This window comes from Mustela nigripes, chromosome 14 (genome assembly GCF_022355385.1).
Source record: "Mustela nigripes isolate SB6536 chromosome 14, MUSNIG.SB6536, whole genome shotgun sequence".
Classification (NCBI taxonomy): Eukaryota; Metazoa; Chordata; class Mammalia; order Carnivora; family Mustelidae; genus Mustela; species Mustela nigripes.
Genome location: NC_081570.1, coordinates 11,698,537 through 11,712,015, shown reverse-complemented (window position 1 = coordinate 11,712,015; position 13,479 = coordinate 11,698,537). Strand labels below are relative to the sequence as shown.

The window sequence follows — 13,479 nt, the reverse complement described above, 5'->3', positions numbered from 1 at the left end:
GGAAACAAACCCATGGTGCCCTTGGCCAAACCAGGCCCTTGGGCTTGGCTCCCAGTCCTGCCAAGGCCATGCTGTGTGACCTCACCAAGTAGCCCGCCCCTTGGGACCTCACTTTCTCCCAGCCGTAAAACCAAGGCTTTGAGCCCGTTGACGGCACCTTCAAGACTCCGGGTAGGACTGAGTTGCAAAGTCCTTCCTGTGAAGGGGACTGGGGGAAGGGGGTGGTGGGAGACAGAAGAATGGTCTCCCCGTCTTGGCTGTGGTTCTGGCAACAGGAGCAGGCCATGAGCCTTGAGAATTATTAGCCTCATCCTAAGGACCTCATTTCTTGTGTCCCCTCCCCAGAGCCTAGGCTGATTGCCCTAGTTGGCTGTGGGGGAGAAAGTCCTGCTTCCCCACCACACCCCGTGCTGCCCAGTTACGTAAGAAGGGCAGGCATCCTGCCCCTGCCCCTGCCGCTGGGGTCCGGCAGCCTGCCAAAATGCTTATGCCTCTGTGTCAAGCCTGAAGCCTCGGTGTCTAGATTCTCAGGGCAGACTACCTTGAACTCAATCCCAGTGACATTTCCCATAAATCTGCCCCACACCCCAGGTGCCACCTGACCCCTTGGGGCTATTCTGGGGAGCTGAGGTAGGATTCGGAGCCTCTGGGAAATGTCGTCTGGAGCCCAGATGCCCCGAAACAGCTGTCCTCACCCACCTCCCCTACAGGGAAGACAGAGCTATCTCAAGACGGCAGAGCTCTGGGGGGGGTCACGATGGCCCTGTCCTATGTCCCTGCAAGGATCATCTCTGCGGAAATCTAGTTAAATGCGACACTGGAGGGAACTTTGAAGGGGAAAAGCCTGGGCGGTTGGGAGGTGGGTGATAAGAAAGCCCGATGACGTCATGTCTGAATTTTGTAACAGGAAGTCAGTGAAACTTGTCTGAAGTTAAAACTTGTCTCAAGGGAGAGCAATAAGCATAAGACTTGGCATTCTGGAGATTTCCTAAGGCCGGTGAGAGGATAGAATGGACAGAAAACTGCTATTTTTTAGGTGTTTGGTGCTATTTGCAGTTGGCTTGTTTTGTGTGTGGGTTGTTTTGTTTTGTTTTGTTTTGCATTTTGTGCAAATATTCCATCGATAAAATTTTTATTTTTTAAATTTTTTTGAGAGATTTTATTTATTTTTTTGAGAGAAAGAGAAGGAGCAGGGGGAAGGGGGTGGGGAGCAGACTCCCCGCTGAGCCTAGAGCCCAATGTGAGGCTCGATCCCAGGACCCTGGGATCATGACCTGAGTGGAAGGCAGAGGCTTAACCGACTAAGTCATATGGGCACCCCTACATCGACAAAATTTTTAAATTTAAGGAATTTATCATGAAGTAAGACACAGTTAAGTGCTTTTTAATTTCTCTCCTGTGACCCACTGTGTCCGTGGACCCACCAACAACCATGGTGTGCTGCCACCCTGAACTAAAGAGCAAAGTCCTAGGGCTGCCAGGGTGGGGATGTGGCCAGCTCCCCTGGGAATGCCTTAAGGGGAAAAGCCTTGGGTTTTTGAAGGTAGACTTGGCTTTTAGAAACAGCCCAAGGTGGAGATCAGCCTGAGTCAATGGAGAGGAAACGGGCCAAGGTCAGGGGTCTGGAGTCAGAGGCCTGAGTGGGATGCCTGGTTCTCCACTCTCTGGAGACTTTGTGGGCATTTCCCTGCAGGATGCCTCAGTCTCCCTGTCTGTGCGGTAGTGGTAAGTCGTCTCTGCAGGTGTGACTAAGAGGAGAACACGCGATGGGAGGCACTCTGCCTTGGGAGAAGGGAACTGCACCCACAGAAGAGATTGTTATCTGCAAAAGCAAAGACAGGAGGGTTCCTTAGGGAGTCCAGGACTGTGGCTGGTTCCCAAGGAGGAGCTTCGGGAAGCCAACCTCCCTGAAAGGCAACACTCACTGGGGAGTGTCCAGTTGGAAAGTTCATGAAGGTCTGGAAGCCAAAATCAATACTGTTCCTCCATCAGAGCCTTCAATCTTTTTAACAGCAGCTGGCAGTACCTGCCTCCCCACTTGGTCTGGAGAATCCCTACCCGGCACCAGTCTCCAGGCTATCTATCAGCCCAGTTTGCTGACAGATGACGTCTCGGAGGCTGGGTTCGCTCACCTCTACAGTCGTGGCAATCATAATATTTATCTCATCGGACTGGGGACTCCAGGGTAGGCAGGTGTCCCGAATGCCCACCGCTGGGTAGAGCACCTGGAATGATGGGATGCTCAGTGATGATTTATTGACAGATGGGCTCGATAGGACGAGCTTATCTAATAATCACGGCCTATGGCACCCAACTGACAGCCGGGCTGCAGAGGCTGGGACGCTGGGGTGCTCCCTCTCCCAAAGGACCAAGCATCCTGAGAGTTTCCCCTGTCCTGCCTCCTTCGAGACCCAGAAAAGCCCCATTCAGGGAATCAGGCCGTGAGCAAAGAGAGGACTTGTGTCTTATCGCCAGGGTGAGCCGCCTCAGGAAGGGTGACATCAGCAGCCCTTCCTGTGCCAGGACCCTCCTCCCCACCCGATCCAGGGACAGAGCGCGCCTGCCAAGGGGACAGACCAGGAATGCATTCACTCCCACCCAGCTCCCGCCTCTGTCCAAGTCATGCTTCGCGTGAGGCCGAGCCCACGGGGCATTTCCAAGACCTGGCCTCAGCTCATCCATTGTGTGACACTCCGTCACCTCGGGACAACTCCTCAGCCCTGCCCTGCCCTGTCCTGTTAGTCTCTAACTCGGGGGACCATTTGGCCTCCCAAGGGACATTTGGCAATGTCTGAAGACATTTCGGTTGTCACAGTTGGGGGATGTCACTGGCATCTGGCAGGTGGTGGCCACGGATGCTGCTAGACATCCTCCAATGCAGGTAGAGGAACTAGGGCTCAGAGAGGCTGTCCAACCTGCCCAAAGTCACACAGCTTATAAGCAGAAAAACAGGGTTTGAACCCAGCACTAACACTTAATCTTGGGCTCCTTCCACTGCCCCACATGGTTTCCATGAAGCTGGTCCCTAGGACAGGCCTAGAGATACCAAAAACCCCTTCCCCAAGAGAAAGAATAAACAGGGACCCCTGACTGAGACCTTTATCTGAGAGCCTGGCTTTCACAGGCACCCTCAGACCAAGAGGGATTGGAGACCCAGCTTCCCATCCAAGGTAAAACCCTCACGGGAGGCGGAAGTTCTAGAAGAGATCACACACGGGGATGTGTGCACACTGCCAGGACAGACGGAGAAAGGCAGTCAGGAACACCTATGAAAGTTTTCAAAATCTGAACTTCAGGTCAGGCCAAACGCAATGTGCCCCAGTTCCGCTAATGCCACCTGTCCACACGGGACATGTGACTTGGCGTCTCTGAACCAAGTCTCCTGGACCTGTCTCGTGGGGCTCATCCACCCACCACCCAGAACCGTCTGCGGAACCATGAAGGCTGGGGGGATCCCTGCCCTACGTGATCGCCCCTCTCCAGGCCGTCATGTGTGAGGTTGGCACAGTATCCACTTACATCCTCCATTGGGCGGTGGGGGGCTGGGGCAGGGGGTTCCCTGAGATGGCAGCAAGACCCTCCCCTAACAGGGACCCAGGGCCCAAGCAAACGTGTGAGCTGCACAGGGCTTCCTCCCGGCCCTCACCCCACCCTGCCCTCTCTGGCAGGCTCCCCAATTCACGCGTGTGTCTGTCCACAGAGATCTCCCTGGATGTGGATGCAGACCGAGACGGTGTGGTGGAGAAGAACAACCCAGGAAAGGTACCGAGCTACCAGGGCAAACGGCCCCGGACTTGGTGGGGAGGCTCCCGGGGGTGCAAAGCAGAGCCCCAAGACGGGTGCTGCGGTCAGCCGCGGTCCTCCCTACAAGCACGGACAGCTCCCCTTTTACAGAGAAGGAGACTGAGGCCCAGCGCAGGCTCCCACACAGCACGCCCATGGCGGAACCCACAGAGGAGCCAAGGGCCTCACAGCCGCAGCTGCCAAGCACCTTCCCAAGTCGGTTCCCCGTCCACAGGACGGGACACCCGGTTCGTAGAGCTGTTGGACGGCGTCCTGCCACAGAGGAGGCATTCGCTCTTATGACTCGGCCTTCTTTTTCATTTTAAAACCGACCGAGGGAGACCCTCGGGAGCAGAAGGCCGCGTAAACCATTCTCGTTCAAGGCGTGTTATCTTTAAGGGCACACCGACCCCCCCTCTCTTGTTTTATTCACCCATTCATTCATTCATCCCTGCATCGGTTCCTATCTTCATTCATTTACTCCCTCTTACCCTGCGTTCCACACTTCTGCTCCCCTGCAGAAGAGCATTTTAATAGGTTTGGTGTGTTCCTTTCCATTCTCATGATTCTTGCAAAACACACCGTGTGCTTGGTGCACGTGTGTCTTTAGCCTGCGCAGCACAGTGTTCTCCGGCTCCTTCGGCTGTGGCCTTCACCCTCCAGCCAGGGTTTAAGCTCCACCGGTTTTGCTCTGTGTACATGCAAGGTTCCTTCTCCGTTCCATTTCCCGGCCTTCTAGATCACTTACATTGGTGGCTTATGTTACTTTCATAATAACAACCCAAAGCCTGTTTTAAATTACATGTAGATGGATACTTGCCAAAGTTAAATGAGCACAGCCCAGGGAGAAGCCTGGGTCCCAGCAGCCAGCTGCAGACTCTCTGTACCTGTCTGTAGGTACAGAGACCTACAGGTGTGGGGGCCTCAGGCCCGTGGGGGAGCCCCCTCTTCCCGGCTCCTCCATGGGACTCCACCTTCTGTAGGACGCCCGCTGCAAGGAGATGCCGAGTCTGTGTCCATGGCCAAGCCACATGACAGCAGACTCCACGGAGGCCTCCGCGGCACCCTGCCTCCCCCAAGCAGCTCTGCAGCCTTGGTGAAGTCCCACAGTCCTACGGGTCTAGACTTCCTTGGACTCTCTCTATCCAGGCCTGTGGAGCTTTGTATGCTCTCCCCTTGTCCCATAAGTATTTGTTGATGTTCCCGGACTGGTCAGGCCCTGGAGCTGTAGAAGGAAAGAGTGGAAGTCGGCTGCTGCCCTCCGGGAGCCCACGGTCCAGGGCAGGAGGAGGGAAGAGGGGCCACATTAAACAGAGTGACACAGGTGACCGTCTCATCACAATTGTCCCAAGCTCGCCTCCAAAGGGAACATCTGTGGGGCCCTAAATGTAACCCCAGTGCAGCTGCTCAGGGCTAGAAACTTAAAAGGTCTTCCGGAAAGAAGGGGTGGTCCTGCCAGGACCCCAGGAGTTGTGGGGTTGGTCAGGCGAGGGGAGGCAGACAGTGTCAGGAGCACAGGACCTGTGAGGGCACCTGCCTGAGAGGTCCTGAGTCTGTCTGGAGGGAGCAGAGCGAGCCACAGGAAGGGGGATGGATGGAGAGTGGGCCGGGCTTACCCGGCCTTGCAGCCCACAGTCAGGGATTGGGGCTTTATCCTAAGTCAACAGGGAGCCCCGGACAGGGCTTACAGCAGGAAAGCAACATGATCTGGCTGGAGCTTGTTCTAGTAAGGCCCTGGCTACAGCGGAGAGAACAGATCACCTTGCAGGTCCCGTTTGGAGCACTCAGCATGTCTGGAAACAGCTGGGTGTCCGTCCATCCAGGCGTCTCCCCTCTGATCCCCCCGGGGACTCCAGAATCTGTCGTAGAATGCGAGCCTCCTCATTCCTCCGGCCGCCCTCCGTCTCCCTGCCTCCACCCCTTCCAGACACAGGCACACCAGGCTTGAGGCTCATAAATGCCCAGTGTTCCCATCTCTGTGTCTCCTTCTGCCACCATCCCCCTCCTGAGCTTGTCTCTGGTGCCTGCACTGAGCCTCTCCAGGCATGAGACGTGGGGTTCACATTTGCCACGTCACCCCTGCCTCGATGCATGGTAGCTCTGTTTATCCTCATCCTGGGACGGTCTCTTGAGGGTCCTGTGGGGTCTGTGGCAGAACTCGAATCAGCCAGAAGGTAGACAAGAAGGTGCTGAGCTCTTTCCCTGACATTGCAGGCATCCTGGACCTGGGGCCCTGAGGGCCAGGGGGCCATCCTGCTGGTGAACTGTGACCGAGACACGCCCTGGCTGCCCAAGGAGGACTTGAACGATGAGAAGGTCTACAGCAAGGAAGGTGCCAGAAGGACCCATGCTCGGAATGGGGGCGGGGGGGGCAATGGAAACACACATGCTCCGTCCTGGGCGGGGCCAAGACTGAGGCAGGAGTGACCTTTCAGTCTCCTGGGGATCGTGGACTCCAATAGCCACTCTTGGGGCACCTGGGTCACGCAGTCTGTTAAGCATCCAACTCTTGATTTTGGATCAAGTCATGATCTCAGGATTGTGAGACCAAGCCCTGTGTCCAGCTCTTTGCTGGGTCTGGAGCTTGTTTAAGATTCTCTCCCTCTCCCTCTGCACATCCCTGCTCTGCTCTCTCTCTCACTCTCAAAAAAAAAAAAAAAGAATCCATTCTTGCTAAAAAAAAAACAGAAAAAAAAACTATTAACAAGGTTCAGTGGGAACCATGGTTTTGTAACAAGAGTTACACGTACACAAACACATAGGGAAAGGACTGGAAGGTAATTCCCGAAAAGTTCCATAGGTCATGGTATTAGAGAAGACAGCCTGTTGTTGTGCTTCTCTGTGGTTCCTACAATACACATGTGTAGGGTTTTCTGTCCTGATTGGAAAAGCAACAATTATTCCTGAGCTCTCATTGCAGCTGCCTGTCTCTTAATTCTAACCTCCTCTGTATCCCCCGCTCCAGACCTCAAGGACATGTCCCAGATGATCCTGCGGACCAAAGGCCCTGAGCGCCTCCCCGCTGGATACGAGATAGTTCTCTACATTTCCATGGCGGACTCGGACAAAGTGGGCGTGTTCTACGTGGAGAGTGAGTGACCCCGGTTCAACCCCTCTGGAAGTTTCTATCCATTTGGTGCTCACTGAGCTAACTTCCTCAGGGCCTCCGTTTGCCCTCCTGCTCCCCAGAGCACCCCACCCCCTGCACCAGCAGCCATGACCTCTGCAGGTGCAGGTGACTGGAGAGGGCCGGGACCCGCTTCTTAGTAATGGTCCCTGGGAGCACCGTTGCTGTCCTGTGAAGTCAGGAGGCCCCAGGGATAGGCCTCTCCTCTCTCAAAGGAGTTGGTGCTGATGGGGGTTTATGCACAACCCAGAGCCCCTCTCTCCTCTGGATGGTGACAGGACATCCTGGGCCCCAGCTGTGAAGGGAACATGCTTCTGCCACAGAGCCAGTCCTCACAGCCCCCTGCTCCGGTTCATGCCTCCTGTAAACACGTGTTGAGTCCCCTCCGCACCCAGTACTGTTCTCAGTGCTGGGGTCCCCTGCAGTGAGCTCTGCAGTCACACCACACGTGTGTCTCCCTCTGCCACCATCCCTCTCCTGAGCTTGGGGGAGGGGATGGTCTGGGCATGATAAGGAGAACAATGGGAGAGAATGACACCCACCAAGTATTAGGGACTTTCGGGGGCAGAGGTGAGGGATCGCAGGCCCTGGGCCGTCCAGAAAGGCCTCTCTGTGCAGGTGACATTTGAGCTGAGGCCCAAATCCACAGTAACAAGGACCCAGACATTCATGAGCTGAGGAAAGAGTGTTCTAATTAGAGGAAACAGCACACACAAAGCAGAGAGGAGTGGAACCAGCTTGGAGTGTTACAGGAGCAAAAGGGAGAGACCAGAGGTGGGGGATGTGTTGGAGTCAAGGTCAGCAAGCTGGACAGGGACCAGGGGCATGAGGAGCAGGCTTGGATTTTATTCTGAGAGCAGTGGAAAGCCATTAGAGTTTTAAGCAAGAGACTGTCAAGATCTGATTTATGGATTAAAAAGCTCTCTCAGCAAAATAGTTAGCTTTGCCATTTGCCATGATGCAATGCATCATGGCATGCAATTTGTGAGGTGGGGTTTCCCCTGTGTGCCCAGCTGTCTGGGGGGCCCAGGATCTCTGGCCTACCTCTGGGGACCACCTCTGGACAGGCCTGCTAGCACCAGGACAGTCGCCATGAGGAGCTAGTCATGGGAGCCCCGGACCCTCACTGCAGGGAGTGATTGAGCCCAGACAGCAGTGGACAGCTGCCACCCAAGGCCAGTCCTGATCCACCCTGGGCCTGGCAGTGGCCTCCCCGAGATTGGAATGTCCCCAGAGTCAGGCCGGCTCTGCTGCCCCAGGGGGCTGGAGCTGTTGATGTGTGTCCCGTCCAGTCCAAGGCAATCGCAGAGGATGGGGCTGACGGCGCGGCAGGAGGGCGTGGTACAGAAGAACCCCCACCTGCTCCTCTCGACCGTGACATTCAACTGGGACATGCAGTGTGCTGCTAATAGTGGCACCTGGCCATTATCTAGAGGGTGCTGCTCATTAAGGGAGTGGATTGTAGTCTGGCCCCATAATCTCATCCCTGCCCCTCCGTTGCCATCCGAGATGGGCCCTGAGCAGACAGACGCCTTGAGACACTGCTGTTCCCCAGTCTGCCTTATAGGGCTGCTGTCCTGTGGGGCACAGGAGGCACCTTACTGATGCAGTGATGAGTCTAAAATAGTTTTCCCACGAAATGCGGAATCCTGGAAAGAACGGAGTGGGGAGTAGGATGGGGAGGGGGGTTCTCCGTCTGTGGCAGTTTCCCTTTCTTCTGTGCAAACATTTTCAGGTTTCGTCAAAATCTGAGTACACCTATACGGGAGAGTAGGCCGTATTACACAAATGTTTCATGTCACCTGGGTCCCCCAAGAGCAGGGAGCTGGGTTGAAGGCCAAGGGATCCTTAGAGGGAGCTCTGGTGCCTGGGGGGTTCAAACCCTGCATCTGGACAAGTCTACTTATCAGTCTGTGACTTGGGTTCAGCTGTGATGTGACATGGGGATGATGGGGGGGGCATGACGGTCCCTGCTGAGGTTAGGAACTAAACAAGGACCATGTGTGAGACACCCGGTGCAGGAGCGGGCCCATGGAATGCCCTCTAGAGATGGCCCTTGTTGGTTTGGCTGGGATCATTCTGATGATTATGAATTAGAACCCTTGCAATAGACAGAAGTCCCCCGTGCTGTTAGGAAGACACTGATGTCTGGGTTCCAGCCTCCGATTCTGCCCCAGGATCCTGAAGTCGGGGCCTGACTTCTTCCAGTAACAATACAGTGACCAGCTTGTCCCCGTTTGCCCAGGACTTCCCTGGCTGTCACAGTGAAAATCCCCCTCCCTGGGAAACCCGAGTCCCAGGCAAACCAGGACGGTCGGTCGCACCCTCAGTGAGTCTCCTTGGGCGCTTGGGAGGTGGAATGGCTCCAAGGTGACCAGAAGGGTTTTGCCAAACCAGACCACGCGCCGGCCGGTAGGGCCAATGCCTGGGGCCAAGGAGAGGTCAGGGTGGCTGGCAGGCCCAGCGAGGGGCATGTGGGCCGCTCAGAGAAGGGCATTGTTGGTTCTTGCAGGGAAAGACAGCCGTGCTCGGGCAGCCTATCCCAAGCTGGGGGCGGGGGGGGAAGCAGGCTCCTTGGGACAGTGGCTGCATTGTTCCCAGGACCGAGTCAGTCCTCCCGGAGCTGGCCCAAGCACCAGAAAGAAAGACGTGTGTAAATCACAGGCCACAGGAGGGAGAAAATCACCTGCAGAGGAGTGAGAACATGCCCTTCCACCTGACCCAGCCTCCTGGCCAGACCCCTTCCCTCCCCAGGCCGAGGCAGAGTGCCCCACCACCCGGAGTCCTGGGGAAGCTTTGGAGGTTTCCGCAAAGACAAGCCAGCTTCTGGGCCTGAGATCTCTCCGCTGAGCCTCAGCCCAGGCAGCCTGAATGCCTGGAAGAGAACTTTTTAATTACAAAGATCCTTCTGGATATATTCGGCAGTTAGGATCTACTGAGGGCGCACCCTGTTGTTTCCAAGTGAGAAAGACTTCATCTTCTCGGTCAGCTCCTTGGCACGTCCAGGGTCTCTCAGCCTGTCGGTCTCATTTCTTGGGCCCAGCCAAGGGGAGGAGAAGTGAGGTATTATTTCTTTGCCTTCTGCTCATAAGCCGTTCAACACAAAGGCCATGAGTTTTGCAGAAAGGGGCGTGCCAACTCGGTTCAGGCGCTTATCTTCCACTACGGGTCCCGACTGTGTTAATGATGGTCACCCATGGTTAACAGGTTTCCCTAAGTTTCTAATGCTGTGTCATTCTATCTTGCAATGACCTTGTGGCTAGGTGATATTAGCCCCACTTAACAAATGGGTAAACTGAGGCGTGGGAAGGTTAAGTGAATTCCCTGAGGTTTTGCGGCGTGTAAAGCCTGGATGGTATTGGAACCCAGGTCTCTCTGACTCCGGAAGTCATAACCAGCAAGGTCACGTGCCCTCAACAAGACGTATAACCGGGGTCCCCCTGAGCACATTGTCCTACATGAGGAGCTGTCCCAAGCCCAGGCTTCGGAGTTTCCTCCTTTTAATCTGCTGGTTTTCAGCATACACCCTGTTTGCACGAGGACCGACCCACGGGTGACTAGTGATTAACCATTACCGTTGTTGCTGGCAGTATGTCCTAAGCTGAGCCTGATTCTGCCCTTCCAGCTCTGCGGGGCATAAAGAAACTCCTTCTGGAACTACATAGGGTTCTGCCTCCATGCCTGTGGCAATGCAAGTATCTGTCTCCTCGCCTCACCGTACCCCACCTCTGCCACCCCAAAGGGCATCTCAAAGTCTCCCTTCATCTGCTCACATGCTCTCCGTCCTGCCTCCCTTCCCCCCCACTCCTCACCCCAGTAACCTGCCCAGAGCTCTCGCCCATGTTACCACACTCCCCACGTCCGCGTTATCATCGGCCGAGCACTGCTGTTGGACAGACAGAGGTATAGAATCTTGCCACCACCCCCCTCCCCCAGAGGTTGCCCATGCTGGGAACAGAGTAGTAATGCTGCTCTGGCCTGGAAATTCTCCTGTAGGGAGTGGTGTGGAAGCCACGGTTCATTCGGTAGATATTGACTAAACACGACCTGTGTGAGGCTGGCACTGGGCCCAGCCAGGCCTGTCTCTGCCCTCAGGAGACAGTCTCTCGGGGCCGAGAACTAAACACTGAGATCACATCCCCTCAGAAGGGCTGTGATGGACAAGGAGGAGACGCAGAAGCTCCACACGGACCCCGGCTTGGTGTCTGGAGGGTCCGGGCGTAATTCCCAGAAGGGACCCAATCGAGGCCTGGAAGGAAAGAACAACTCTGCCCAGCGGAGGGAACAGCACTGGAAAGAGCTGGGGGATGCCAGTGGGACAGACAGACGCACTGGGGAAACCTGCCTTTCCGCCCAGCCACGAGCCAGGACAGCCGGACACCATGCGTGCAGCTTTACGCCAATGTGGCTTTCATCACACGGACAGGAATCTGGGATATAAATGGGCACCTTGGGGTTTTGCGTATAAAAGGGGAGGGGAGCTTGGGGTTCAGAACTGCACATGAATTTGAGCCCCAGCTTGGCCACTTGCTGGCTATATGACCTCCGCAACCCATTTCGCCTTTCTGAGACTCGGTTTCCTCATGTGTAAAGCAGGCACGTGCTGTCCTTCCTCAGCACCTCTCAGTGCTCGGTCATCACCTGCTATCAGAGCGCCTGGGCCATTCCTGAGCGTCAGCCTATCTTCTAGATGCCGGAAGCTAGAGAGGTGGTCCGGTTCGCACCACAGGCGAGCGAGCGGCAGTGCTGGGACGATGACTGGCGCCACGGCCCTTCCGGTGGCATTTTCTGCTTGTGCTTATCTCCCTGTGCCTAGAGGACGAGTCACTCTGCCCTCTTGTCCCCTGCCCCACAGACACCCCCCTGACAGAGGCGGGTGCCTGACATGAGCCCCTCTCCCTCCAGACCCGTTTTTCGGCCAACGTTACGTCCACATCCTGGGCCGGCGGAAACTCTACCACGTGGTCAAGTACACGGGCGGCTCAGCGGAGCTGCTGTTCTTCGTGGAAGGCCTGCGCTTCCCCGATGAGGGCTTCCCAGGCCTGGTCTCCATCCACGTCAGCCTGCTGGAGTACATGGCCGAGGTGAGGGCTCCCAGGCAGCCACCATGAAGGGCCGTCCTGGGGACCAGGTGGGAGTCTTTCCAGCCAGTCTCAGGGGTTCCCATGAGGCTCCAAAGACACTGGGGCGGGGATGGGGGTTGGCCAAGCTTAGAGACCCACCCACCAACCTACGCGCACCTGCCTGCCAGGCTCCTCTGGGCTGTGCTCTAGGAGTCCTCCTGCTGGCCGCACCTGCTCCCCAGGACCCCCCCCACTCCGAGGGTGAGGTTTTCTGGCCTCAGTGGTGTGGTCTGTCTTCCTCCCTGCAGCGCTGTGGTCCTAGTTCTGAGGCACAGATGCCCAGGCAGGAAGGAAACTAGGCCATACACTTGAGGTTTTCCCTCCCCAGACTGACCGTTGACCCTAACTGTGGGTTATACCAACTCTGACCTCAGGCCGAACCCATCCCCCCAACACTGCGGGCAGACATCGCACTCACCATTGTTCTTGGTTTGGGGAAACTGGACAGAAGGAGAGCGTCCGCCCCTCTAGAGGAGAAGCCCCCTCACTTAGAGTGTGTCCTGCTGACAAGGCCTCTTCTCACAAAGACTGCAGCCCCAGACTCCTACTGCTCCGGCCCACCCCACTTTGCTCAGACATAGGGAGGGACCTGGCTGCCCTCCTCGACACAGGGTCCCCTCCCCATTGTCACTTCCAGAGTACTGGGGGCAAGGCACAGTGGGCTCTGTAGAAGAAGAGGCTGAACCTAGCTTACATTTATGAGAATGGGCTCTGGAGTCCGACTGCCCAGTTCCAAGCCCAGGAGACATTGGGCAGCTGAATTTGCTCCCTGTGCCTTAGTTTCCCCATCTGTAAGACGAACGGCAGAAATTTCTGCTTCCTGGGGTGGTTGTGAGCATCCAAACTTGTAAGAACTCCTTCACAAAGCATCCTCAAGTCCCTCAGAAGAGTAAAGGCAGGAAGGGCAGCGCTAACAGGACGGGACAGAGAAGGGCTTCTGCCCCCATCTATGCCTGGAGTAGCCTGGCCATCGGGACCTCAGACTGGCCCCTCCAGCAGGCACCAGCAGAGACTCACAAGGCAGACCCAGGCAGGAAAGGAGAGCCAGGGCCCTAGTCCCACCTGCTCCCACGGTCTCTGCCAAGGGCAGGTGCCCATTTCCTGTAGCTGTTCAAAGCCAACTACACAAAAGAACCCCAGAATCGACTCATTTTCCCTCAGGTTCCAAGCAAGCTTCCTGAACCTTTACTTAAAGAACCATCTGGACATAGAAAAATTCCCCCGAGAATCATGAAAAATGCTCACCTGTAGAAAAGGGCAACGTCCCAAAGCAGAGACAGAAGAAGGCGCGGCTGGCCCGGCCATCCTGTGGGCAGGTTTCAGGACGGGGACTTTGATGGGGCAAGACCCAATAGGGGTTGAGAGTATTAGGGCAGCAGCCTGACCACCTGGGTTTAAATCCAGGCTCCCCTCCTGACTAACCATGTGAAAGAGGTCTGTGACTAG

General features: G+C 56.0%; 1 protein-coding gene across 2 annotated transcripts in view; it reads left to right on the top strand.

Annotated features, from left to right (window-relative positions):
- Positions 1-13,479, top strand: part of PADI2 (peptidyl arginine deiminase 2) — a 42,924-nt gene that overhangs the window by 15,325 nt on the left and 14,120 nt on the right. For both annotated transcript variants that reach the window (XM_059376393.1, XM_059376394.1), the window contains 4 exons: positions 3,701-3,762; positions 5,998-6,115; positions 6,749-6,874; positions 11,816-11,994. In XM_059376393.1, coding sequence (XP_059232376.1) covers positions 3,701-3,762; positions 5,998-6,115; positions 6,749-6,874; positions 11,816-11,994 — 485 coding nt within the window. The remainder of the gene's footprint in view (positions 1-3,700; positions 3,763-5,997; positions 6,116-6,748; positions 6,875-11,815; positions 11,995-13,479) is intronic.